The sequence below is a fragment of the Ptychodera flava genome, chromosome 10, assembly GCF_041260155.1.
Source record: "Ptychodera flava strain L36383 chromosome 10, AS_Pfla_20210202, whole genome shotgun sequence".
In the NCBI taxonomy this organism is placed as follows: domain Eukaryota; kingdom Metazoa; phylum Hemichordata; class Enteropneusta; family Ptychoderidae; genus Ptychodera; species Ptychodera flava.
In genome coordinates this window covers 5,296,145-5,323,800 of record NC_091937.1, presented here as the reverse complement: position 1 = coordinate 5,323,800, position 27,656 = coordinate 5,296,145, and the positions used below count along the sequence as shown (strand labels likewise).

The window sequence follows — 27,656 nt, the reverse complement described above, 5'->3', positions numbered from 1 at the left end:
TAAGTCTTTAAATTTGAAGCGTGAACTACATTAACATTACTGCGTCTATTGGCTATTTTTGTTCGATGATATCTGGTATGAATTAAGCAGGTCAGATGAAAATCACAAATTATGATATGATACAATCAATGCACAACACAATCAGCAAATAACATTATCATGACATAAATTCGAATTAATAAAAATACTTAATAATGCGGTAAAAATTGGTAAATAATGAAATATTGACTAAATAATGATACAGCGACAGAATAATTAAAATAATGAGATAATTTCCAATGAAATACACGGTATCAATAAAGTAATCGATCATAAATGATAAGATAAATGCAAACAAATAAGCAAATACAACGGAATAATGATGTAGGAACGACAAGTAATGAGATAATTTCGACTGAATATTCAGATAATAACTGTATAATGAGATAATTAGAACCAAATATAAACAATTGAATCACCTAAGAATGACATAGTAGCGATCAAAAATGAAAATATGTACCAAAACATCTCCAAGTAACGACATAATAACTAGTAGATAAAGTACTTCTGTACTCATAACCAATAAGTAACGAAACATTACTGATTTATGACATAAGGATAATCAAATATCCAAACATTGGCAAAAAATGAGAGAATATCTAAGAAATGAATATATCAATAACAAGGCAGTATTGCTGAAGGCAATGAGTACTTGGGCCGTGATAGAGTAATTTTGAGGACAATATATACTACTATTCAAATATGGTCTTGAATTTCCTCCTGTCAATTAGGCATTTGATTAACTGGTTATTAAACGAAGCAATGGCATGACAACGGCAAAATATGTCTAGCAACTTTTGTGGAGTTTGAGGCAGGGGTTCTTTATTTATATTGGAAATTGCTTAAACTCCTTAAATATTCAAATTACAGCAGATTTCTTTTGTTCTCGATAGTAGATGTCTAATATTTAGATGGGCATATTTAGATTTCTACCCTATAGTTATCCCTATATACCAAAAATCGGACATCCAGCTCTATTGGCTTGCTCAGAATTAGATATGCACATAATTAATGAGGTACAATATGTGGTGTCATAAGGTGTCCCATCATACCAAATATGAAGGGTGTAGCACTTGTGGTTACTGAGTTGTGGACAAATATATATATTTGAGGTCAAAGGTCATTGAGGTCACGTGACCTTTTGTCATAATAATTGTATTGCTAAGTTATTCCTATGTACCAAAAATCAGACCTCTAGCTCTATTGGCTCGCTCAAAATTAGATATGCACATAATTAATGAGGTACAATATGTGGTGTCATAAGGTGTCTTATCATACCAAATATGAAGGATGTAGCACTTGTGGTTACTGAGTTGTGGACAAATATGTATATTTGAGGTCAAAGGTCATTGAGGTCAGGTGACGTTTTGTCAAACAAATTATATTGTTAACTTATCCCTATATACAAAAATCAGACCTCTAGCTCTATTGGCTCGCTCAAAATTAGATATGCGCATAATTAATGGTACAATATGTGGCGTCATAAGGTGTCCCATCATACCAAATATGAAAGGTTTAGCACTTGTGCTTACTGAGTTATGGACAATAATGTATATTTGAGGTCAAAGGTCACCAAGGTCGCATGATATTGTCAAAATGTCTGAGATATCTGCGTGAACCGATGGACTCACTGATGGACTCACTGACAGATATGACCCAATCTATAAGCCCCCTGGACTTTATCCGTGGGGACAAAAAACTGTGTCACTGCATCCTTTAGGCAATATGAATACGATGAGAAACTAAATTTTTATTTTTCTTGGCCTTATACATGGGAGTCTATACAGAACTGCCTTATACATGGGAGTCTATGGAGGTGTAAACTAAAAAGTCCTCTAACACGGCCAAATTCGATCGCATTGTGAAACAAATCGACGTGCATCTGTATGGGGTTAGGTACTATTCTTGTGCAAAGTTTGAAAGAAATTGACCGGGGCATGTCTGAGATATCTGCGTGAACGGACGGACGGACGGACGGACTGACATGACCAAACCTATAACTCCCCCAGGACTTCGTCCGTGGGCACTAAAAACAACGCAACAGTTATTACAGCTACACCGGCGGTAGGTTCATATCCAGAGCACCGTACGGTCTGCCGCCGTCGCTTGAAAACAATCTCATAAACCTGGCCATATGGGCAACTGTGTATGGGCAGCTGCTAGCTGGATGCTTGACTTCCCGGAGAAGGAAGGCGAGCTGTCACGTTCAAGCTCAGGATTCGATCAAATTTCAGTTAATTTACCTTACCTGGATGAAATTTTGTCTATAGGCTGAAATTTCGCCGAAGTTTGACAAAATTGCATCGATTTTTCAGGTACATATCCGACATTTTTGAGTTTTGAGTGCAGACAGAAATAAGTTTTGAGGCAACATGGCTGCGACCCCATGTTGACCCCTAGCCCCGCGCGCGTACGATGCTATGTGCTACAGCTAACACACAGCATCGTACGCAGGGCTAGCGAGAGAGTTGCCGACATCGACGGTTATTTACGAGAAGTGAATAAAAGACTGTCATTTTTGGAAGCGATCGAGTAGCTGAGGTAGGCTGGGATACGACTTGGGCCCAAGAACGCTGAATTTCGGCAGTAATTTGGCTTTTTTAAGTTTTTACGTCAAGTCCCAAAATGAATTTGAAGTCACCGACCCTACGTACGGGTCTTTTGCAGGGCTGCGGTGAGCGGGGCGATTAGCTGTAGCGGAACACACAGCATCGTACGCAGGGCTAGTTGACCCCAAGTGAAAATGTGTTCGCGATCAAATCTTCCTATATTTTTTCAGAATTTTCGACAAAATCATTGCTTCTTAAATCTTTGTAAAATGTAAAATACTAAAATAAAAATGCGATGTGCCATGTCTCCAGATTTCTAAAATATCGTTCGTTGACCGTTCGACGGAATACTCATTTCGCAAACTTGTGACGCAGTTGAAATTCAATACTCTAGACATCCTCCAAATTATCCAACCATTCGCGTTAGAGTTCAGCTCGCTTAGAGTATCATAACATTCTTCGGCCTTCGTTTAGATCGACCCTAATCTCTCCCATTTAGGAAATAAATACACAAGCTACCTTGACAAAACTTCGTGCACCATCCAGGACCAAACGCACTACAAATCTGTCTTGACGTCATCATCTCCTTACATGGTAATCGGCATACCGTATTTTTTAGCAAAGGAGACACAGAATACGTCGGAGTATTCAGTTTCAAAACGTATTACATTGTGTGATGTTGTCAAAAAAGGTAATGTTACTGCAGTGGTATAAATTACAAAACACAAAAGTTCAAATCAGTTTATTTTGGACTGGCTTTACTCAACATTTCATATTGTTTCTTATGCCAGATTTGACCACGTGCTTACTGGCGACCCCTTTACATGCAAATTTTGTGTCAAATGGTGTGTTCTCCTGGAAAAACAAACGTACGATTTCTATATGAAGGAGGCGAAATTTGCCCTCAAAACTCGAAACCACCCCTTTTATGGGGTGTACCTAGCTATTTTGAACGAGCTTCTCGAATCTGCAGCTCTATTTCGAAATGATGGTCTGGTTTCCTCAGCTCAAGGATAAGTGTTCTCCATCGCTGTGGGCATTACTATTCTCAACTGGGGGTACAGTTTCCAGTCGTAATGGTTTTCATTGTGTCCGGGATATAAAACCTTTCCTTTTCAAAATTTTACTTTGATTAACACTAGTCCACATCTTGTCAGCGATAAACATGTTTCAAGTTTAAATATTAATTCTGGTCTCGAGCCCTCTTGTTCGACCAAACTGAAATTACCCCTCCCACTTTGGCTCTCCAGTGGGTGTAGCAAGGGTCGTGCCATCGACTAGCAAACGGAGGGTGCATTAATTGTTGCATTTCGATGCACATTTTGATTATATTCAGAAGATTTTGTGGCAAAAACTCAGATAGAGAAGCATTAATATTCACATCTCACTTATTCAAGACTGGCTGAGAGCAGCACTTCCATTCAGTTAACATCATTACGCCATTTATTATGCCAAGAAAGATGAAGCCAAGACATTTTGCCCTCCCTGGTCTCAGCCAGAAATGGTCATACCTTACAGTTTTTCCCACGGAATGAAAACAAATGTACTTGGGCTGAGGCCCAAGTACAATAATGACATAAATTCCAAATATAGAGACCAAGATAATTTCGACACTGTTCTCATCGTAATAGTAATAGTGATTGATATGTTGTATTTGCGCTGTAGCCAGGCTTGAATCCCGTACAGATAAATATAGTCTGGCAGAGACCCTGCGATTCGCGTTCTTCCCTGTTGGAACACGCGCGCGCCTACGGTGGCCCAAAACTACCTGTTCTCCGCATTCAAAGTCTGCGTCGCATTCAATTGTTTTTCTCTCACATATGTCTCCGCATTCAAAGTCTGCGTCGCATTCAATTGTTTTTCTCTCACATGTCTCCGCATTCAAAGTCTGCGTCGCAATCAAATGTTTTTCTCTCACATAAGCTTATGTCTCCGCATTCAAAGTCTGCGTCGCAATCAAATGTTTTTCTCTCACATATGTCTCCGCATTCAAAGTCTGCGTCGCAATCAAATGTTTTTCTCTCACATATGTCTCCGCATTCAAAGTCTGCGTCGCAATCAAATGTTTTTCTCTCACATGTCTCCGCATTCAAAGTCTGCGTCGCATTCAATTGTTTTTCTCTCACATATGTCTCCGCATTCAAAGTCTGCGTCGCATTCAATTGTTTCTCTCTCACATATGTGTCCGCATTCAAAGTCTGCGTCGCAGTTAATTGTTCCTCTCCTAGATGGGCCACAGGCGGCCCAAACACTATTAATAAGCTTATTATTGAGTTTTTTCTCAGTTTTCTCTATCAGTTCTTCTCCCTTTCTTCACGCTCTGACTGATCGTAGGAAATAAAAAGAAATTACTTTATAGCCTAACCTAGCCTCTTGACTCTTTATTTATTTTACACCCCATTACAAGGACGTTTATCTCTCATATACACACATCTTGTAATTAATTAGTCAACATGACTAATTATGCTAATCCGTGGACTTATCAGGGATTTTATAGGTTAGTCAACATCGCGAAAGCTGGGAAAGGTTACTAAAACTCCTTTTTCATTTACATCTCTATCTTTCCAATGTTGACCAACCCTTGATAAGTCCACGGATTAGCATAATTAGTTGTGTTGACTAATTAATTACAAGATGTGTTTATGAGAGATAAACATCCTTGTAATGGGGTGTAAAATAAATAAGAGTCAAGAGGCTAGGTTAGGCTATATAGTCATTTATTTTATTTACTACGATCAGTCAGAGCATGAAGAAAAGGAGAGGGACTGATAGTGACAGAGAAAACTGAGAAAAACTCAAAGATAAGCTTTATTAATAGTGATTGGGCCGCCTGTGGATGGTCGTCGCAGTCAATGATTTTGTCACCAACACATGAAGGCGTTGGCAAGTTTTGGTGAGCGTGACCCTCGCTCCATGACCCATGATTGCATCCGGGAAAAGTATCACTCCTTTAGTGTTCGTGATCGCGAAAAGCTCATTTTTGAAGGTAAGTGACAAAGTAATTTATTGTATTGTAAGCTTATGGGGTTAATGATCTAGCCAAGGGGGTACGCTCACAGGCGCTCCTTAGTTGGGTAGTCTGCTAAGTGGATCGATTTTCGGGGATCGATCTATTGATCCCGTAGTCGATATGCCCGCCACTGCAACCTATTTAGGTTGCAGTGGCGGGCAAATCGACTGCGGGATCAGTAGATCGATCCGAAAATCGATCTACTTAGCAGACAACCAACTAAGGAGCGCCTGTGGGTACGCTGCTCACCAGTATGGGCGCATCATAATGGGTCCCACATGAGCGTCCGAATGTAAAACGGCAGCCCGTCCCACAACTGCCAATACATCCAGGGCTAGACGGTGGCTAGATCATTAACCCCATAAGCTTACAATACAATGAATAACTTTGTCACTTACCTTTGAAATCAATGAGCTTTTCGCGATCACGAACACTGAAAGAGTGATACTTTTTCCGGATGCAATCATGGGTCATGGAGCGAGGGTCACGCTCACGAAAACTTGCCAGCGCCCTCATGTGTTGGTGACAAAATCACTGACTGCGACGCCCATCTAGGAGAGAAACAATTGAATGCGACGCAGACTTTGAATGCGGAGACATATGTGAGAGAAAAACATTTGATTGCGACGCAGACTTTGAATGCGGACACATATGTGAGAGAAAAACATTTGATTGCGACGCAGACTTTGAATGCGGAGACATATGTGAGAGAAAAACATTTGATTGCGACGCAGACTTTGAATGCGGAGACATATGTGAGAGAAAAACATTTGATTGCGACGCAGACTTTGAATACGGAGACATATGTGAGAGAAAAACATTTGATTGCGACGCAGACTTTGAATGCGGAGACATATGTGAGAGAAAAACATTTGATTGCGACGCAGACTTTGAATGCGGAGACATATGTGAGAGAAAAACATTTGATTGCGACGCAGACTTTGAATGCGGAGACATATGAGAGAGAAAAACAATTGATTGCGACGCAGACTTTGAATGCGGAGACATATGTGAGAGAAAAACATTTGATTGCGACGCAGACTTTGAATGCGGAGACATAAGCTTATGTGAGAGAAAAACATTTGATTGCAACGCAGACTTTGAATGCGGAGACATATGTGAGAGAAAAACAATTGAATGCGACGCAGACTTTGAATGCGGAGACATATGTGAGAGAAAAACAATTGAATGCGACGCAGACTTTGAATGCGGAGACATATGTGAGAGAAAAACAATTGAATGCGACGCAGACTTTGAATGCGGAGAACAGGTAGTTTTGGGCCACCGTACGCGCCCTTCAGAGACGCGACGCGAATCCCAGGGTCCAGTGCGGACGCAGATATGCGATTTTTCCGTTGTTGCTAAGCATGCTTATGCCAAATTCCATCGTTGCCAAGGGGTCCTGGCGTGCGCTTCAGAGCAACATCTGACTGACTGGGCGACGGTTCAGGTAGGTGGAGCTCTCCAAATTTTCGTTTAATTTCGCCAAGTAAGTTTGAGATCGAATATTTTAAGTAATCTTATTTTAAGAATACTGGTCTCCGATCAAAATTGACCGTTCATGCAGTGATCCTCCTCTAAATAATGTAAATATGCCCAAAGAAAATTGACATTGCTGACGATAGTGGATTGCATCGTTAGGAGAAAGTTGTCGGTATTATGTCCTGCTTTCTGATGTTAACATTTCCGTCTCACGGCCTTATCTTGAACAATTTTGGTAATTTCCTTAACAGTTTATGTATAGGAATAGATTTTGTGAATATCGCTTCTGGAGGAGGTCATTTGACAGTACGATAGCGTATGAAATGCAGACACCCGAAAACCGGAAGTACATTAACTTTCCAGGCGATATAATTGATGATAACTTCGTTCACAATATTCATATTTAGTATCACGGTCGTTTAATCCAGTTATTTGTTAGGGAAGCATTAAGTTGACAATCTTCTGTCGCTTACTTAATGTATTATCATGCAGAATAGCTTTAACCGTCGCGGTATTTCAAAAACAATACCATGCAAGTTACCCTCGAGCCACAGTCACTTGCTGTTCGATATACGGCGATGGCCGCTTTGGTATGCATTAGAAATATAGGAAGTCGGGAAATGGAATAGCCGCTATCGCACGTACAGCCGAGATCGGAGACGGATTTCCTGACAAAAAGCTATAGTTTACTTAAAAAACCAGCATTAATGACTTCCAATACGTCTCTGAATCCATACCTGTTATAGTCTATCGTCAATAAAGATCTTCTTGCATTTTTGGGTACGATTTCCCATTCTTCTCTTGATTTTTCTCTGAGTGTCTACAATGTGACGTAGTATTAAACATGAAAAAAACAAAGTCCCCTTCCTATGACCCGCGTCTTTAGCCATAGCAGTGACTATTTTTTAGCTTCACCTGTACACATTAGAGAAAATGATAGTCTAGAGGGCGATGCTGTATACTAATTAGGCTGAAGTTTATATCAAGTATAGGGAGTCTATTGGGAGTTCACATCGGATGTGCATTAAGTTTGTGAGATGAGATCCTATCAGAAACAAATGAGAGCATTGAAGTCGGACGATTCCACAGAACAGTTGATATGGAAGGATGTTTTGTGAAAATCCTGTTTTATATAACAATATCTGCTACTGATATATGTTAATATATCATGCATGTTTATCCATTGAAGTGATAATTTTCAAAGAGTGTCATTCTTTATACAATTTACGCACTAAATTGTCCTAACAATTGACTGAAGACTTGATAAATAATCATTGACAAATACTTTTAAAACATATGTATAATAAATGATAAATTTGCTGGTTTTTAATATGCATGTATATTAGTAAGTGGTGTGAACTTATTCTTTCAGATCAACACTACATGGACTGACGGCCAGTGAACGTTATGCGTGACAAGACTGAAACATTTAAATTTCTTTTTGACATGTCATTACAACAATGATTTATTGCCATTAAAGACATTAATCATTATTACAGTCTAGATTTGCTGCAATTTTATGAATTTTGGTTGAAAATGAACTCAAAGTGCCATCATAAGATGGTGGCAATGATATTGAGAATGTAGTAAGCGAAAAGCTGCTTGGTGTGGAAGATTCAGAGTCATTTATCATAAACATTACATGTTGATAGTATTGTGAAAAAATAAAGAGTAATCTGTATCTTCTTGCCAGAATTTAAGCATTTTTACCAGTTTCAGCAAGGCGTCAATTTTATAACAGTTTCATTTTACCATATTTGATCATGGTCTCGATATTTGGGGTTGTTGTAGTCAAAAGGATATGGATCACTTGAACTGTCTTTTAAAGCGGGCAATGTGACTGATTTTGAATTGTGACATTGGTACCTCATCCATTGAAATGTTTACACTTCTACAATGGTATCTGCTATCCCATCGCTATAAGTACAACCTAAATAGTGTCTGTTTACAAGGGTATGTTGTGGCCAGTCTCCTCCATACATCCGGGATATAACAATGAAGAACAAAGATCCACAAAGATTTTAAGATTTATTAGTAATAAAGCTCTACAAGTTACATTTGCTAGAACCGAATTATTTAAGCAGTCTTTTTGAGTAATTACCTGTACAACAATTTGCCTTCAGCAATAAGAAGTTGTACAAGTGTTAGAGGTTTTAAGCAGGCTTGTTACAAATTTTATCGACAAAGCTTTGTACACTTTTACATGAAACCTGTCTGTGTTGTAATGTTGTTGTTATCCTGTACTCTGTCTTCTGTGTATAAGTTTTCTTTGTGCTCGACCCTTGTGAAAAGAGGCGTATACCTATCATGGCTATAGAGTTAAAATAAAGTTTATTGGGCCTATTGTTGTTGTATTGTTATAAAATACTTATTGCATCAAATTGTAAAAGATTTATAAAAAATACGTATTTTAGTTTAGGTAAATCGCATAACCTCATCATTAATTAAACTTGTACTTTTAGAACAATAATTGTTAAAATAACTGAACTCAGGTATAGCCTTGAAGCTGTGATACTTGTAATTTTTTCCCCTTTCTGGCTCAATATGCAAGTGTGCATTTCAGAAAAATCAGTGACAATCAGTAATAGTTCATTTATGTTTTTTTAGTAAATTTATATTGGCCACTTTAGAGATACAAGGCTTCAGTAAATCGCCTCATTTTTTATGCTTAATTTTCTGCACTTTTAAAGGGGAGATACTTTCTCCGGCGTAAAAGTTCAGGATGAGAAACGGTAAACGGTAGCCGACTGGTTTTGTGTGAGGCCTAGCAGCTAGGCGATGTTGCCGTTTGGGTTAAATTATATTTGAGAAACGCTACAATGAGTATCGTCGCTAGAGGGCAACCTTCACGCATGCGCTTTAGCTGTTATTTGAGGGATTTGCAAGGACTACCTGTCCCTGTCAGTGCTATTTTAAGTTAACATTTCCGTCTCACGGCCTTATCGCCAAAACTGAGGGCATAGCGTTTAAGTTGGATGTCTGTGTAAAAGGACAGTGACAAAATCAAACTTGGAGAAGAAACATGTAATGAGCATGACCGGAAAATTCAGGAGTGAATGAGTTGTATTTTCTGTCAAAACGCACGAGACAACATTTTGACTTCGCGATTTTTCAGCGATATAAACTAATAAGACACTAAATAATGTACGATTTGGTAAATCTAACTATTTATCTTTCAATTCGCCTAGTTATAATTAACATAAGTTGAATTCTCGATGAACTACAGGCGATATTTCTTTACAATGTGTAGCGCTAGATTTAGTGATTTTTTTTTGAAATTTTCGCGTTCCATACCACCCACGAAGGAAAATCGATTTTGCGCGTCTCAGGTATCTGCGTCCGCACTGGGTCTGGACGTTCTTGCAAGCGACCGGTCGGATTTCTGCCTGATCCGGGTACTTTATAGAACTCCACACATCCGTTAATCAAAACAAAAATGACAAATAGCATAGCCAAATAAAATTAAAAATGAAAAATAAAAACATCCCGCGTATAGAGGTGTACTAGCTACTAGAATATATTCTCTCCGCCCAGTTAGATAGGTGTTTCTTTTGACGACACTACCCTTATGAATATCCATATCCTTGCAAGAACGGACAGTCGCTGTGTCTGGCAGCGCGTGCTCACAGCGTAGCCTTCGAATGCAGGCCCATCGTGGGCGCGCACAAAACAAGGCACAGCGACTGTGGAGAGTCTAAGATAAATACTGCGTGGTTTTGTTGATTTGTTGGTGTCCACAACAGTGACAGGATGCGCGAACCATGTTCCTCTTCTATCTGTGGACGTATCGATTACGAACTTGTCACCTAGGGAAGCTTCTTTGGACCAGTATGTTGCCATCTCGGGAACACCTGTACGATTTGATCGCCATACTAATTTGATGGGTATTTCCGTAACTTGGCTGTATGAAAAACGTCATCGTCTGGATCATTGCCGATTGAACATCGCAACCCCTGACAAATCGCGGCCAACCTGTTACTTCAATAAGATTTCAATAAAGGAATTTGAAAGATATCTTTTGATGATTTTTCTGGTAAGCTTAAATCCATCGCACATCGAAATATACCGCTATTTCTATTTTCTATTTTCAATATCAGTGCATTATTTTGAACTAAGCATAATGGTGCTTCTGCATGGAATCCAATCCGTGATATTATTCGGCCAACCACTTTTTCACCCCAATCAAAGAATGGCATTCGAAATATGGGTAAATTTCAAAATTTCACCGGTTCACATGACCACTTACATTAAAAGTTGACCAAATTTCGATCTTGAATGTTCTTTTCTAGCACCGTATTTCTGAATCAAAATTTACACATTGAGTGTGGTATCTTCATCGGCCAATATCAATAACGCATTACGAATTTGTCAAATTGCTAAATTGGTGTTGGTTTTCCTGAGTACGAATAGCGACGTTTATGACGAAACCTCTAGTTGTGGCACGTTGCGTGATTTGAATCTTGGGCAGCCTCCGTTTTTATGGCGCAGAAATAAGGGGTTTGAGTTTTACTACATAGTCACGGTTCTTGATAAGGTTACATTTTGAACAAGACAGTTTAAGGGTCATATTTAATACGAAGTTTGTATGCCAATAATATTGAACAAAATGTGTATGATACCAGAGTAAAAGGACTTGGGTTTATTCTGACAGCATAAAAGTCTGCATACAATACATACATGGTGCTACCAACAACAGTGCTGGTGTATATATTGCTAGACAGGTTGCCTAAAATTAATGATTTGATTCTGAGGGGCTACTTTCAGTGTCAAGTTCACTACTCGCCGTAGAGGGAATTGACATCCATGAACTTGACACTTAAACTGACACATAAACTCAAACGATTCATTGTAGGCAAAAAGTGTCATAATCAGAAATGTAAATACAGTTTTGCTGTTCTTGTTCGTTTCGAAACTATTTCTATTCATAGAACATTCGTAAAATGACACAATTATGTTGATATAGACAACCGCTGCAGTTATATTCATACCGAAATCCATGACAGTTGTATCAATACGGACATAATAAGCCGCTTAAGTTTTCATATCCTATCTTTTTATTTGAACTACATTGATTAAAAATGGTTGGCTGAATAAAGTCACGAATTGTCACAGTTATTTGTCACGGATTTATGGTATATCGTAAGGCGATAACAAGACCAGCAGATGAGCTGTACGAGATTCTAGAGGAGGATTTGTCATCACGACACATTTGTAGTAACCAGTGTCAATGTCAAAATGAGACCCTGATGTCATAATATATAGATTGAATGATGAATACCATACCGGATATAGTCTATTCGGAACCGATTGATGTCAACGACGTCTGCGATAAATGACTATTGTTGTTGATTTGTACGCCGTCTTTAAACCATGCAACATTCTGGTCTTCCCGCAAGTCAGAAACAGTACAGCGGAGATAGAAAGAGCGAAAAATCAAGCTTCTGTGAGATATCACGTGGCTCAATCGAGAAGAAAGGCTCACGTGCTTGAACACTACAGACACAAGAACATAGGATACCAAAAGTATACAATGCAAGAGCCGAGGTACATGAATATTCCACATTTATTAAGGGTCATTAGCACAGAATTTTAATATCGAAACAATGCTCATTAATGTAATCAGTATATTTGAATATCATTATACCTCGCATCTTGCACAAATAGAAACTAAGGAGTCATAGAGTTGCAAACACTTTACCATCCATTTTCAATGGTTACATGGCACTGAAAACAATACATGTATGTATATGTAATTCTTACCATTACCATACTGTAAAAGCATCGTTGCAGAAATGTATGTCTCTGATCTGAGAACTAAAATGAATTGAGTCTATTTGAAACAGCTAGTATAATAGGTGATGCGTGTTTAAAATTAGTTTTGGCAGAGGTCGAAAAGTTCGATGCAATGAAAGATGGAAAATTCACACAAATAAATAAATAAATAAATAAATAAATAAATAAACAAATAAATAAATAAATAATTCCATATATATTGTTCAAGGCCTACTAATCTTTTTCTCGTTTAATAATTTCTTTATTAATATTGGTCGAGGCTTTACTGTTTCGTATTTACATCGGTTCAACATCCTTTCACTAATTAATAATCAAATGATTTGTCATTTTAACGCAACTTTGCCTACCTGCTTGTTTGTGTATAAATTGAATGTTTTGGTCTTGATAAAGAGTGTAATAAATAATTTTCTGTCTCGTATTTTTTTTTAAAGTTGCATAGGTTCTTAATTTTGGCTTGCGGTTTATTTCCATGGACCAATTTCTTGCAAAAATATGCTTAAGTTTGAACAAAGCATCATCTAAATTTACTATCTCTAAATTTGAAAACCTATCTTGTAATCCAATATCTGTAAATATTTGAAGTATTTCATGAGACCAGTTTCTATACTTTAATGTATAGTCCCATAGGAAAACTATTTTTGTAATCCTATTATGTGGCATATCAATAACTCGATTCCAAAATCTGAGAATATTCAATCTACGTCTGAGGCTGGCATTATTCCACCCATGTCACCATTTATGGCAAACTTGGGAGCAAACTTATGAACTCCTAAAATATTGTATAGCCCTGTTTTGCTCTCAGAATATTTAAACTTAGCGTGGCCTCAAATGCCGGAACAGTAGCCAAGAATGGGTATTACACATAAATAAAGTTTAGCCGAAAATCCTTGTCTTTATGATTTTTTTTAAATATGGCACCCAAAGCCCTGCCAGTTGCTTCACACAATGTACTGGCTGTTACTCCAAAATTTAAAAAATCATCAAATATTGCCCCAGAAATTTGTATTTTGAAACTATTTCTAGTCTCCCCTAAAGTAAAGTTTGATCTGGGGATGTTTTGATTTCTGAAATGAATAATCTTGGTTTTAGTATCATTAACAATCATACACCATTTTTGACACCAGTGACTGAGATGCTCAATAGCTCTCTAAGTTTATCCTCTAAGTCAGCTGTGATTAATATATCGTCAGCGTAAAGAAGTATACTAATTATTAGTGTATACAACAAAGATAACTACTGACCCCAAGCGTAAATACGACACATTTGTAGGTACCGAGTAATTTAGCCAAATATATTTGTCATCTTTTGCTAGATCGATTAATGACTAAAATACCCGAATTATCACCGTCGACCCATGTAACCAATAATTCCACCAATCTGGACACATGCATTACGCGGATTCATCTGTTTTGCCTGACTCGTACTGTCAAATAGGTGATGTTTATCGACCGAACAAACGTTTTCTTTAGCGAAATTTACATGAACGCTTAATACGCACCTTGTACATCGAAAATCTGCATTGCAATTGGATAACAGAAGAAAAACTGCATTAATGATACATTTTATGCATTGACTTGAGGTACCCTGCCCTGTTGAGGATTCACTTGCATTTTCCGTAGCACCAATCACCTGAAGGTGCACAATCATTGTAAAAAATACCCGCCAATTTTTAAAAAAAACCTACCAATTTATACTAAGTGCATCCATAGTGGTCTATGGTGTATTTGCCTTTCTACAGGCTTTAATCCAGAGTTAGAAAACGAAAATCTATATCTATATCTTTCCCACTTTTCCTCAAACGATCAATATCGCACCGATTTGGCCAGTGAAGGATGTTTTTAGGAAAAAAACGTTCACAGGTGGCTTTTAAGGGAAAACCAGTATACAACCATTCATTGGGATTTCCCATTGCAAAATGCCATTGTCTCTTTTCAGAAATAGTGAGCTATTTTATTTTTATTTTTATTTATTTATTCATTCATATTTATACTGTTTAGCTCCCTCAGTTAAAATGTACTAATTTCCAGGGAGGACCAGTGTAAAATAAAATGAAACATTTTTTATTACAATAAAACTCACAAAAAAGTTAAAGGGAATAGAAAGCAAAATACATGACATGATAGTTAAAATCACGTGGCAAACACGAAGCGAGACATGTATAATAAAATCAGCACTATAAAAAACTACACAACAAAGGAGGATGTTTCTTAAGCATTTGTTTAAATCGCCGTAAGCTATGATGCATATATACACATTTTCATTGTTCAATAACATATGGCCGACCCATGCCGCAACAAAGATTTGGGCGGTGCTTTATATGATAAAGTATGCATTTTACAACACAGCAGTATTTATCGTATAGTGTTAATTTTGTATTCGAGAAATGACCCAATTCTTCACAGAGATGGTAGCCTGTATTACTGCATTCTAATCACCATTTCGTTTCCTCGTACATTCGTTTATACGGCCCTGGCGAAGGTTTTAAAAATCATCGTGCTAACATTTGCACATACATCAAATACGTACGAGTCAATTGTTGTGTGGGTTTTGAACCTTGAAGCAGACATGTCGGTAAACAATACATATGCAAATCTTTCAAACAGTTGTCATACCATTCCTGACAACTCAAGGGTCAGAGTTGAGCACGAAGGTCCTATTAATTGTCTCAAGATCAGTATGGGACTGAAGCTTTGAAAATGAAATATTTTTCCTGGTGCATTCACTCCAGACTGGCAGAAAGTATCAAGCCCATACAAATTGGGATACTGGAGTTGAATTTATTGTTGTTCTTGAATTGTGATTTACCGCATCTGTTCTTATTACAAGCACAGAGAAACATAGACAGAGTCGCAACGCATGCATGCCTTTTGTTCCATGGTCGTCTCGGTAGACTATTGGCTTTTCATATTAAAATGAGCTTCAAAGGTGTTAAACTTTTTGGAGGCTTTGTTTGTGGTTGATAATTACACGAGATTATGCGAAAAATACGACGAGATGGCATCGTACTGCCAGTCGCGTAGCAACCATAGTTACTTTGTGAGCTCTCAGGCCAGAAACACTGCTTCACGCCAATCAAAACATAACACGCCAGCAGTTTCATAAACATGTCCTTCCTTGACGCACGTGTAAAAGACGGTATGACTGACCGTAAACCATTGAGTAAAACCAGACAGTATCGATAAAAGACTTTCAAATTTGGTTCAAACACACTCAATATATATTCATAAAATATGAGAGGAATTTTTAAAACGGAAAATTCACTTTCCTGAAGCTCAAAACACTCCCGTTTTCGCCAGCACGTCAATTCTGCTCAGCACCACACGACAACAACAACACAAACTTTGCCGAACATACTTTCGCTTAACAATTGGCGAAAGTCCGAAAATTACCGAAGGATACATGGTCGGCACTCTTCGGAAAAGAGAGGCGAGAGCAACCTGAGGCGAGGCGAACATGGATGGGTTAGGTAACCGCTTCCACGCCTTAAACGATACCCGTTGCGACTCTGTTCATGTTTCTCTGTGTTACAACTTAGAAAGAATACGCTGTTCTGGTTATATTAGCTGTTCTGAAATTCATATCAACATGTTCCCTGTGTACACCATACAGTCAGTGTGTTTATCCAAACTAATGTGACGATGATCAGTAAATTTCCGATCGAACTCACAACGTACGGCACCCTATCTTTTCACCCAGTTTTTATTGAAAAAAGCGGTCACATTTTCGTGATATTTGCCAATTAGTTGTATATTTTTAATTTACACTCTTTTTCTGTTGATCTCCAAAAGCTTTTTTAAAACCCAAGCATGGTAGCAAAACTGTTTCAGCAATATTTGTTTTTCAGATTCCCTCCATTCTTTTATCGCCTCATAAAGTCCAATGTTCGATCCAACTCATTTCACCATATCATCAGTTAACCTTGTATACAGCCTTATTCTAATGTATACCGATCCCGCACAGGGCACTTATACGAACCATTGCTATAACAAGCATAAGTTTGTGCGCATAAATCTTATTTTCTCTGTGAGTACTTCTGTTCAGAAGCGCCCTTGACTTCGATCGTTACTCTACCTTATTGAAGCAGAACATTGTCGAAAACCGTTGATAACGAGGGACAAAAAAGGAAAACCTTAAAAACCATAAAAGTAGGACTTTTAGTTAGTAGACGATAGCACATGAGACTGACGAACCTATTAGATAAACTACACTCAGTCGTGGCATATGTTTTGTTCCGGGATCACGACTTCACATGAAAGTTTACTACAGTAAAAAGGAAATTGCACATTACATTTCCCCCAAATTATCGTGGTTCCTGGTCTCGTAAAAGTCATCGGCATCTGAATTTAAACTTTAAAACTTGGATCTACATGACAATAAAAATGTCATTCTAAATTAACAAATTAGAGTTGACTACTCAAATAATTTTATCTGTGATCATACAACATAAAAACTTTGCTTTCATAACAGCTACAAAGACCATACTGAAATGACAAAAATACTGATAATCTACGAAAATAGTAAAATTGACGTTGAATCAAAATTAGAAAACGAATCGCAAATCGCAAATCATTACTTCTAAATGAATATCCTCAAAAACTTTCAATCGCCAAGAAAACCATAAGAGAACCTACATAAATCAAAGCAATACAGCTATAACTCAGTGGAATCTCTCAAAACTTGTATTTTGAAAACTTACGAAGGTCGTGGCCTTTCTTTCTTTCGACAACAAAAATTAGTAGTATTGTTTTTCATTAAATATTAAAAGGCGAAGATAAGAAATTGTGCTACATGAATGTTCTGTTACTGTGGTGCGATTCATTTACTATACAAATCACTCTCCTTTCTCTACAACTTTAACGTCGTTCAGTGACGTATACACATCTTTTGGTGTTGGTTTCAAACTTTGATAATTTTCCATACTGTGGCTGTCACGACTTATTTCGTCATATTCTACAGAGTTCTTGGGTCCTGAAAGATTGGGGTCATGGATGTAGTGTCGGGCGTTTGAACATTTAGCACATTAGTGTTTCGGAAAGATTGGTCTGCTTGTCTGCTATGACCCATGTTACACTCTTTATGCACAGAATACTGAGTAAATGGAATTTGACCTTTCCTACGAACTTCGATAAAACAATAGGCGAATACAGTGATTCCAAAGATCATAACCAAACTTAAAATTGCAACCGTCGCACTCAGAACAGCAATCGTTGTACTTGTACTGTTTTTACAAGGACACCGTGATGAGAATTTGTCCGGTGACATGGTTTTGCTGACCAAGGTCATGTCCATTCCATCTTCAGTTGATATGGGATTCCAGGATACCTGAGGAAGTGATCGTCGGTCGCTGAAAATCTCACTTTCTGTCGGTGTATATGTTGAAACTATTGTATTGGTACTTGATTGGATATTGATATTCAATGTAGCTTCAGTACTCACCGACCGCCCGATGTCATTCTCAGCATAACAAGTGACGTAATACACACCATTATCCTGTCTCTCAAAGTTTGTCATTTGCATCCATGTTCCGTCAGAACCAATGATGACGTTGGCACCTTGCGGACTAAACTTCTCCCCTGCTGTATTTGACCATACGTAAAGTGTCACTGGAGGATTTGCGTCGGCAATACAATTATAAGTTACCACCTGGGTTACCATGGTTATTTTGTGCGATGATGGTGAAATCTGGACGATCGGTTTATATTGTACGTTGAATGGACCTAACTGACATGTTACGTTTATCGTATAGCCTGGGTGGAATCCGATACAAGTAAATCTTGCATGGTTTTGTTGATTTGTTGGTGTCCAGTAGAATGAGAGAGTAAGTGATCCATCTCTTGTGTCAATGCCCGTGAAAATGCCGAATGTTTCACCTGGATATCCCTCTCTACTCCAGTGTGTTGTCATGGCAGGAACACCTGTTGGATCTGATATGCACGATAATGGAATCGGAGTTCCAGCAGGTACGTCAAAAACGTCGTCGTTTGGATCAACACCGATCGCACATCGCAAATATCTAGACTGTGGGGTTACATAGACATCGAGACGAGCTGTACGGGATTCGACGTTAGGGATTACCACACACTGGTAGTTTCCAGAGTCAATAGCAGCGCTTGTCCTAGAAGTCTCAATTTTCAAGTCGAATGATGCAGACGATTGCTGGACAGAAGTTGATATATACATGTCTACTATATACCGACTGGTGTCAACGTAGTTTGAGTACATCATACCATTGTTGCTGATTTGTACACCGTTCTTGTACCATACAACACTCTGACCTGTCTGCAAGTTTAGAACAGCACAATGGAGAGTGACAGTTAACGACAGACTGCTTTCATAAGAGAAGATCTGTGTGTAATCACTTGGCTCTTTCACAAAGAAAGGGTTCGCTTGAACACTAGAATACAGGATACCAAAAATGAAAAGAGGCAGATTCGCAGAAAACTTTACCACCCATCCTTTAAACAACTTCTGCTCTGAAAAAGAAAGAAATGACATTCTTACTGTTACTAAAGAGGAAATGATCCAGGCACTTCAATGAATTTTGTTATTTGAAACAGAAGGTGTAATTATAGGTGATACGTTTTTGAAAATGGTTTTCCAGTTTACGAATTTAGCCAGCGGTAGAAACGTTCGATGCTCTGGAAGGTGGAAAATATAAATATAAACAAACAGAAATATTGAAACTGCGAATACATTGTTAAATGATACAACGCTCATAACTCTTTTTATGTTTTTTTTTTAGTTTTTGGCTATGATTGGTCGCTTTTATTGAAAACAAAAGTATTTATGTCGGGATGGACAATCGGTCTTTTCTGTTAAAAACAATAAATAATTTGTAATTTTAATGCACTTTTCCGCGAACCCACTTGTTTGTGAGAATTAATCTGAACTTGTGAGTACTAAATAGCAACGTAAAGTTTTGCAGGTAAACCCGATGATATATTTTTAATTCACTCAAGTCAACCACATGTACATAAGCCAGTTAGTTGTCTCTTAGCGGCACTATACATTAAATATGGAGGAAATTTTTTCGGTCGAGAAATTCCCAGTAACATACCTGACATCAATAAGTTTAGAGACATCGATTACAGGTTGTTCATGTCGGAGACTCTCACAGGCCTGAACTTTCTGAATGACTCACGTTGGAGATTGATAACAGTACAGCTGTATTATGATTATAGAACTGTAATAAAAATAAATGAGTGTAAATTTAAAGAAGATAGATATCTTAGCTGTATTTATCACCTGTTACATGTTACATATATAATGACGAAGTAGTTTGTCAGAAATTTCCCAACTAGCATGGAAAACAGGATCTAGATGCGACTTGCAATGATTTATATGTGTGTCATGGAGTAGTAACAGTAGCTTCAGTCTCAGTGCGCCCTGGCAACTCGGGACTCAATGAGCAACACTAGTTATATGATTTGCGGTCAAACGTTTGCGATCTCGGTCAACAGGTGTTAACTATTACAATTACCAGTAATTTTACAATGGCAATGGGCAAAGCAGGCAAATAAACAAAACATACTCACCTAATGAAAGATATGTTACTAGATCTACCTTCATCTACAATGAGTTGCTGAAATGCGCAATCATGACCCACTATTTCTCCGTGACGTCTTCATTCAGGTTTATTTTGTCATTTACCTCTGCTGTCCTTATATCTTGTGGAGCCAGTGGCTAAACACGGGCGAATATTGCGAACAATATCAGAGATCAGAGAAAGTCATCATTGGTGGATGGGACTGTGATTTCTTTTCCGGGTTCATGACCCGACCTTCAGTTTTTGATACCGTGTTTACCTCTACAGTCACTGAAGATTGCTTGTTATAAAATGTTTACCGAAATTATGACGGATCAAGTTCCGAACATGGTGTGATCTAAAAGGCGTTGGACTTTACTTATCGCATACTTTAAATTTATGTAAAAGCAATATGTAAAAACAATAAACGAATATGGAGAAGTTGGGATATTTCCTAAGTGCGAACATACTTTACCCGCTGGCTTTTACTGTGGCTTTGTGTTAGCAAGCCCACAAGGTGTCGCCCACAACAATAGTTGTCTCAGTTTCCAGACCTCGAATGAAAATAAAAGTGCGCCGCTGGCGGTAGGGACGGTATGCCTCTCAGAGAATGCAAACTATCTAGCTTTGTTGAACATGAAACGATGAAATTTATCATTTAAAGTGATAGGCCACTGCTAAAGTCAGGACCACAGTAAAGTGGAAAAAAAGATTGCCATCTTTCTCTAGCTTTCGTTCTACTTAATCGAGTTGTTCGTGGCTATAGAGGTTATGAAAGAAGCTGTGTTGTCTAGTCAGATGATAACAATCACACCTTTCTGTGTGCAGCATAGATTTTTGCCTCGCTGTTTTAATCATATAGACTTCACGAACTTGTAGTTCTGCTACAGACATTGACTGATTGAACTGACCATCACTTGCACACTTTTGATAGCATTTATCACAGCACCAGTATTTCGTGCAAAGAGGAAGACTTTGTCCCATATTATACGGTTTACTCCGAGCATGCAGTGAGCAAAACTGACATAGCAAGATTTGCAAATGAATGTACCATGATACTGTCTAAACTGTCCAACAGTTTAAACTACCTTGGTGGCTGAACTTCTTGACTGTCTGCCATAATAACTACCTTTTGCCCGCTACAACTTAGGACCAGGAAATTGCTCTGAACTGATGCTACAGTATTCACACAATTTCTTTAAGTTGTTTTTCCCCTTTTGTCGGAAGTTTGATAATAGGATACAGCGCCATCGCTGTCAAGTGATGAAAGCCAAAGTTATGATCCTTGGATCTCGTCAGAAACTAGTCAAAAACTGTTGAGGTCTTTGGTGGAAAGTTCGTCATTGCCATAAATAATACTTATGTAGCGAGAGGAGAATTTAGACAAATTTATTAGCGTCGGGTAAGTTCAACGGCAAGTTTCTCGAAACCAGTTGAATGAGAGAGTCTGTTTGCTTGGCCTTTCGTGTAAATTTATCATGATCCATTATAGGGAGATTCTGCCACATTGTTTACTTGTAATCCGGTCTTCATGCCTTAGGATTGTTATCTATGCGTCAAGCCTATCCATGCGTCTTGATCACACAGGCGTGATGTTTTCTGGGTAGTTTCTATAAGTGTAGTTTATTCTACGTTTCGACGTTCTCTTCCGTAGCCTACTACGGAAGAGAACGTCGAAACGTAGAATAAACTACACTTGTAGAAACCACAGACTCTAGAGTCAATGCAGGCGAACCGCTAGCCGCCACTGATACAACAGTGGCGGCTAGCGGTTCGCCTGCATTGACTCTAGAGTCTGTGGTAGAAACTACCCAGAAAACATCACGCCTGTGCTTGATCACTGGACATCCAGGAGTTCATTTTTTCAAATGGTCGACTGAAGAAAACGTCCTCCCACTCGCCAGTAACTCAGAGATGTGTCAAACACGGCTTTCCCTAAAAACGTTACGGTTTTCATTCAAACACTTTCAGCAGAGAAGGGACAATTCATGACAACGACTGAGATGAAGTAAGCTAGGCTTGGTATCCTCTTCAGATGTTGCCAGATGAGCAGTAACTGTCATGAGAGTGTACCTGTCTTCGCCGTTGAGGGCTCCAGTTCAAAGGTAGATCAAAAAGGCAAGAGGTACACAGCTTGACGCATAGATAGCTAATCGGACACATGGAAGGATAAAAAGATGTGAAAAGGTTTTTCATTCCTATAAAACGTCAAGTTGAAGAATAACGAAAAAGAAGAACAACAAATAAAGAATAATAAGTAATTTTATTATTGGTCACGTAATTCTATTTTCTTATTACTCTCTCGTTTCATTCACTGACATCAATATTCATCTCAAGATGTATTGCACCCTATGTTGTGGCCCGGTCTTAACCCGCTCCACTGTGCGCACGCGCTCTTGGCGCTTTATACGCCTGAACACAGCTATACATAGAGAGAGTGCGTACAGGCTTATGATAGAGATCTTTAAGTTACACCATAGACCCTAGAGAAACAGTCTATGGTTACACGTAATTACGAATAGTGTACGCGTATCCTTTTTTCTCGGTTTAGTTGTGCGTTACCGTTGATTGTGCTGTATTTGTTTCTCAGAATAATACGAAATTCGTGTAATTTTTGAGAAAAATTATTATTTTAGTTGACAACTATTCTTACACCTCATTCTGCCTTCGAATTAAATCGACCGATTTTCTTTGATATAGTTTACTATTCAGTTATAGAGAATCTTGTCGAAAATGTAATGCGACTTCAACATTCTCGTTCATGTCACGAAATCATGGCGAGTAGGGCCTACTTCTTGAGCTGATGCAAACTCTATGAAATAGTCTGATATCAAAGATGTTTGCTACTATACAGTGATACTTTACAAGGATGCTTGTCTAAGGGACTGGTCAGTTTCTTCAGCCTGGGGGGCGCCCGGTGGATTCATGCGGGGGGGGGGGGGGTGTCACCCTGTTTTTGACTTTGGTGATAGGGGGTCACCAAGGATGTTTTTGAAATGCCCAATAGGGGGGAGAGTGTGCTTTTGAATTTCGACACAGGCTCATCATTGCCTAAAATGCATCGTGTCAGCCACAAATTTCATCATTCAGTTGCGTTTTTCGGCGCGCCCTTTGGGCGCATAACTTTAATAATCAGACATATTTTTCAGCACGCCCAACTTTAACATATCAGGCATACATATATCAGAGATATCTGTATGTTCAATATTTTTCAGCGTGCTCTTTGAGCGCATTACTTTAATATATCAGACATTTTTCAGCACGCCCTTCCTGTGCATGACTTTAATATACAAGACATATATATCAGAGATATCAGGATGTTTCATATTTTTCTCCGTGCCCTTCGGGCGCCATACTTTAATAAATCAGAGATATATGCCAGAGATATCTTGATGTTTGCTAAGTGAAAGTGTACCATTATGAAATCTGCATTTCATATGAAAAGCATGACAAATTCCTGATACTTTTCTGTTCTCTTCATGAGAATTCAGTATGAGAAAGCAACATGCACTAATATTTCACAATGTATATTTGATACAGTGACTTATTTTAGAGATAGAAAAATGACAAGATATCTTTCGTTCTCATTGATGCAACTTTTTTCCTTTGTGTCTCAGGTTTTCTGTAGAATGATGCTTTTTTATGACCAAAATAACAGTTAAAAAAGGCAGTTTTTGTCATTATTAGCTGTGCTTTTATGGTTTCAATGTTACAAGAAAAGGTCATCTCAGACACTGCACACATCAGATTTGGCTAAAATGCCTCTCTATGGCTCCTCAGGTAATTTAATTGGATGGCTGGCAAGTCTTAACACCCATCAAAATTTTTGATTTACTGCTTTTTCCTCTTTGATATTAATGATTGACATCCATTTCTGTTCAGGACATCTGGTTAAGCATCACAACTCATTCAAAATGTACTGTATTCAAACTATAAGATTGACACTTTGAAATTTCTATGTTACAACTGACATGTCAACATTTTCATTAAAACACAGAATCCTGGCTGTTAAAATATAAATGTATGTAAAATATAAAATATATGTATATGAAATATATATATATATATATATATATATATATATATATATATATATATATATATATATATATATATATATATATATAATTTATGTCCACCTTTTGTTTTACAGTTCTTGTGTGCGGGGGGGGGGGATAGGGGGGGTCACCCTGTTTTCAAAATTTGGAATAGGGGGGTCAGCCACTTTTTGACGTCGGCAAAAAATAATCCACCCCCCCCCCCCCCCCCCAAGGCCGAAGAAACTGACCAGTCCCTAAATTCACGGAAAAAAATCAAAAAAATCTTAAAAATACTACACGTAGCCTAATTTTGACTACGTGATGAATTCGAAGCTATAGCGTCGTTTGCCTTTTCGAAATTCTGTGCAACTCATATACGCAGGGTATCATTTTTGCTGTGGATGGGTGGGAAAATCGTCTGCTAAAATTTGCTCTCATTTCATCATTTGGAGATAAATTTACAATGAACAGCTTTGAGGCTTTTTATGCCGAAAGAGTCGAGCCTTTTGTTTTTCTAACTAATATTGGGGAAATTGAAATCTCATTCCTGTTTTTGATTTCTATGTGACTCAGGCTGTTCATGGAGAGACTTTCATTTTCTTTTGAGGTAGAATTCACCTCTGGTACAGATATACGGACTCTTAAATTTTTACAATTCTTTTCTGTTCTAACATTTGTGGGGGCTTATTCAAAGCTCTTGGAGTGAGAAAAATTTACACCGTCTCAGTTTTCTGAAAATCAAAAATTCTATTCCACCCATTGGGTGATGGCGCGGTCATTCTGAATATCAAATATCAGCATACGTTAGGTAATATCCGGGGGTAATATATGTACTTCCCAACTTTGCACGGTGACCACTGATTGTCAGTCTTAATTTGATCAGCAGACGATTGAAAGTTTCATAGGGAAAGTTCGAGCAAAAGTTTATAAGATGCATACTACCTTGAATATAAATAGGCGGTAATTAATAAACCAAAGACTTAATGTCTCATTTCATTAATTAACTTCATGTCACAATCATCAATTGTCATTTTGCTTTCTTTTACGGTTTACTTTATTGTTATCGTTTACGGTAGCTGCAAATGGGCGAAGTCAGATGTTCTTGGCGCATATGATAGAAAATTAAACGCGCGAAGAATTGTCGATTTCAAAGTAACGTAGTGTCACTCACCCCTCACTTCAACCCCGTGAGCTGATGAATTCGGAAGACAACTGAGAAAGTAAATTTACAACCACCTCTGATATAGTCTATATTGGAATGAAAGAGAATTTGCAATGGGACACGGTGATTTTACTGCAGTTATATAAAATCATTTAATCACAGACAAGGAGAATTTCCTTGACTGTGATTTAATGTATAAGAAAGTGCTCTCTGGTACTTCAAGGACCAACAGTTTACATAATCGATATCGGGAGCTTTTACTTTCATCTTTATTTTTAGGGGATAGGCCTGTCATCCTTTTTAAATTTTTGTCTGGGCGAAATGGAAATAAATACAAGAAAAAATGGAGTAGTTTTTGTCGATCAACATGCCGCCACAATAGCGTAACAGTCTAAACTTGTGTCATGACTAGGCTACAGCTCTGCGAGCGGTTATCCTTATCAGTGATGCTACGGTGTGCCTTTGAGCAGATGCCAAATTCATAAAGTTTGTCAGTTGTTGTACAGAGATGGACATTTTCATCTGTAAACCAACATTACTTTTCCTATCGACTTCCTTAATAAGGAATAATAATTAATGTTGTACATGATTTTTAAAAATTACCAGGATATTTATATTTATACTTACAGAAGAGAAAATATTGAAATCTTTCAATATTCTGTCCTAATTATGTTACATTGTTTCTACTCGATTCTCAGATAACACGTGAAGTTCTCTAAATGTATGTTTTCACATAGAAAGTCTTTTGCTCCATTTTCTATGATTTTAAGACCTGATCCATTGATACTAGCAGTTGCATGTTATGTCATTCGCATGTTACTGCAGAAATGTCGAGAGAATGTTTCGTTAGTCCTGGAACATAAAAGCAAGCAAACAAACAAACATATAAAAGAGACAAAAAACCCTCTCCAAAACAAAACAAAACAAACAAAACAGAACAAAACAACAAAACAGAAACGTTTCATGCAAAAACTATTCGGCCTATACGCTTGCATTTTTAAGGCCGCAACTATTGTGTTTTAATGTAAGCTTATTAACTTCGGATTGTCATAGGCATCTGCTTTAAAATTAGTCACCGAATAGTTGGTATATCTTCGGTCTCCAGTTCGAATTTATTATTTTCATCCACTTTCATATTGAGTTTGACACGCATTACGGCCTCACTCAAAATTTCAGGTGTATCCTCAAAGATCAAGATCATTAGTGACTTCGTACATCATGTGCGGGACCTAGCTACCATATATTCGTAGTATCTGTGGGTCCATAGCTATGGTGTTTTCAGACGGGATTCCTGCCTTGTAAGGGCTGGTTTTAACTTTTACGATTTTTTACAGCTGTGATGGCGGGGTTAAAATCGTAAAAGTCAAAACCAGCCCTTAGGGACTGGTCAGTTTCTTCAGCCGGGGGGGGGGGGCGGTGGATTCATGCGGGGGGGGGGGGGTTTCACCCTGTTTTTGACTTTGGTGATAGGGGGGTCACCATGTTTTTTGAAATGCCCAATAGGGGGGGTCAGTGTGTTTTTGAATTTTGACACAGGCTCATCATTGCCTAAAATGCTAGTGTCAGCCACAATTTCATCATTCAGTTGTATTTTTCGGCGCGCCCTTCGGGCGCGTAACTTTAATAATCAGTCATATTTTTCAGCACGCCCAACTTTAACATATCAAACGTAACATACATATATCAGAGATATCTGTATGTTCAATATTTTTATGCGTGCTCTTCAAGCTCATTACTTTAATATATCAGACATTTTTCAGCATGCCCTTCAGGTGCATGACTTTAATATACAAGGCATATATATCAGAGATATCAGGATGTTTTACATTTTTCGGCGCGCCCTTCGGGCGCCATACTTTAATAAATCAGAGATTTATGTCAGAGATATCTTGATGTTTGCTAAGTGAAAGTGTACCATTATGAAATCTGCATTTCATATGAAAAGGATGACAAATTCCTGATACTTTTCTGTTCTCTCTATGAGAATTCAGTATGAGAAAGCAACATGCACAAATATTTCACAATATATATTTGATACAATGACTAATGTTAGAGA

The 27,656-nt window shown here is 38.0% G+C and overlaps 1 protein-coding gene across 1 annotated transcript; it reads right to left on the bottom strand.

Annotated features, from left to right (window-relative positions):
* Nucleotides 1-16,128: 16,128 nt before the first annotated feature.
* LOC139141838 (kin of IRRE-like protein 2) lies at nucleotides 16,129-20,625 on the bottom strand. Its single transcript, XM_070711529.1, has 2 exons — nucleotides 20,409-20,625; nucleotides 16,129-19,346 (listed from the first exon to the last, which is right to left on the bottom strand). Exons 1-2 carry the CDS (start codon nucleotides 20,440-20,442, stop codon nucleotides 17,824-17,826), a joined length of 1,557 nt encoding a protein of 518 aa, XP_070567630.1. The 5' UTR covers nucleotides 20,443-20,625; the 3' UTR covers nucleotides 16,129-17,823.
* Nucleotides 20,626-27,656: the final 7,031 nt, after the last annotated feature.

Bases quoted from the DNA above. Each gene is read 5' to 3' on its own strand.
- LOC139141838 (XM_070711529.1), bottom strand. From the start codon at position 20,442: ATGAAGGTAGATCTAGTAACATATCTTTCATTAG. The intron at 19,347-20,408 runs GTGAGTATGTTT...TTTCTTTTTCAG, and splicing joins AGTAACATATCTTTCATTAG to AGCAGAAGTTGTTTAAAGGA.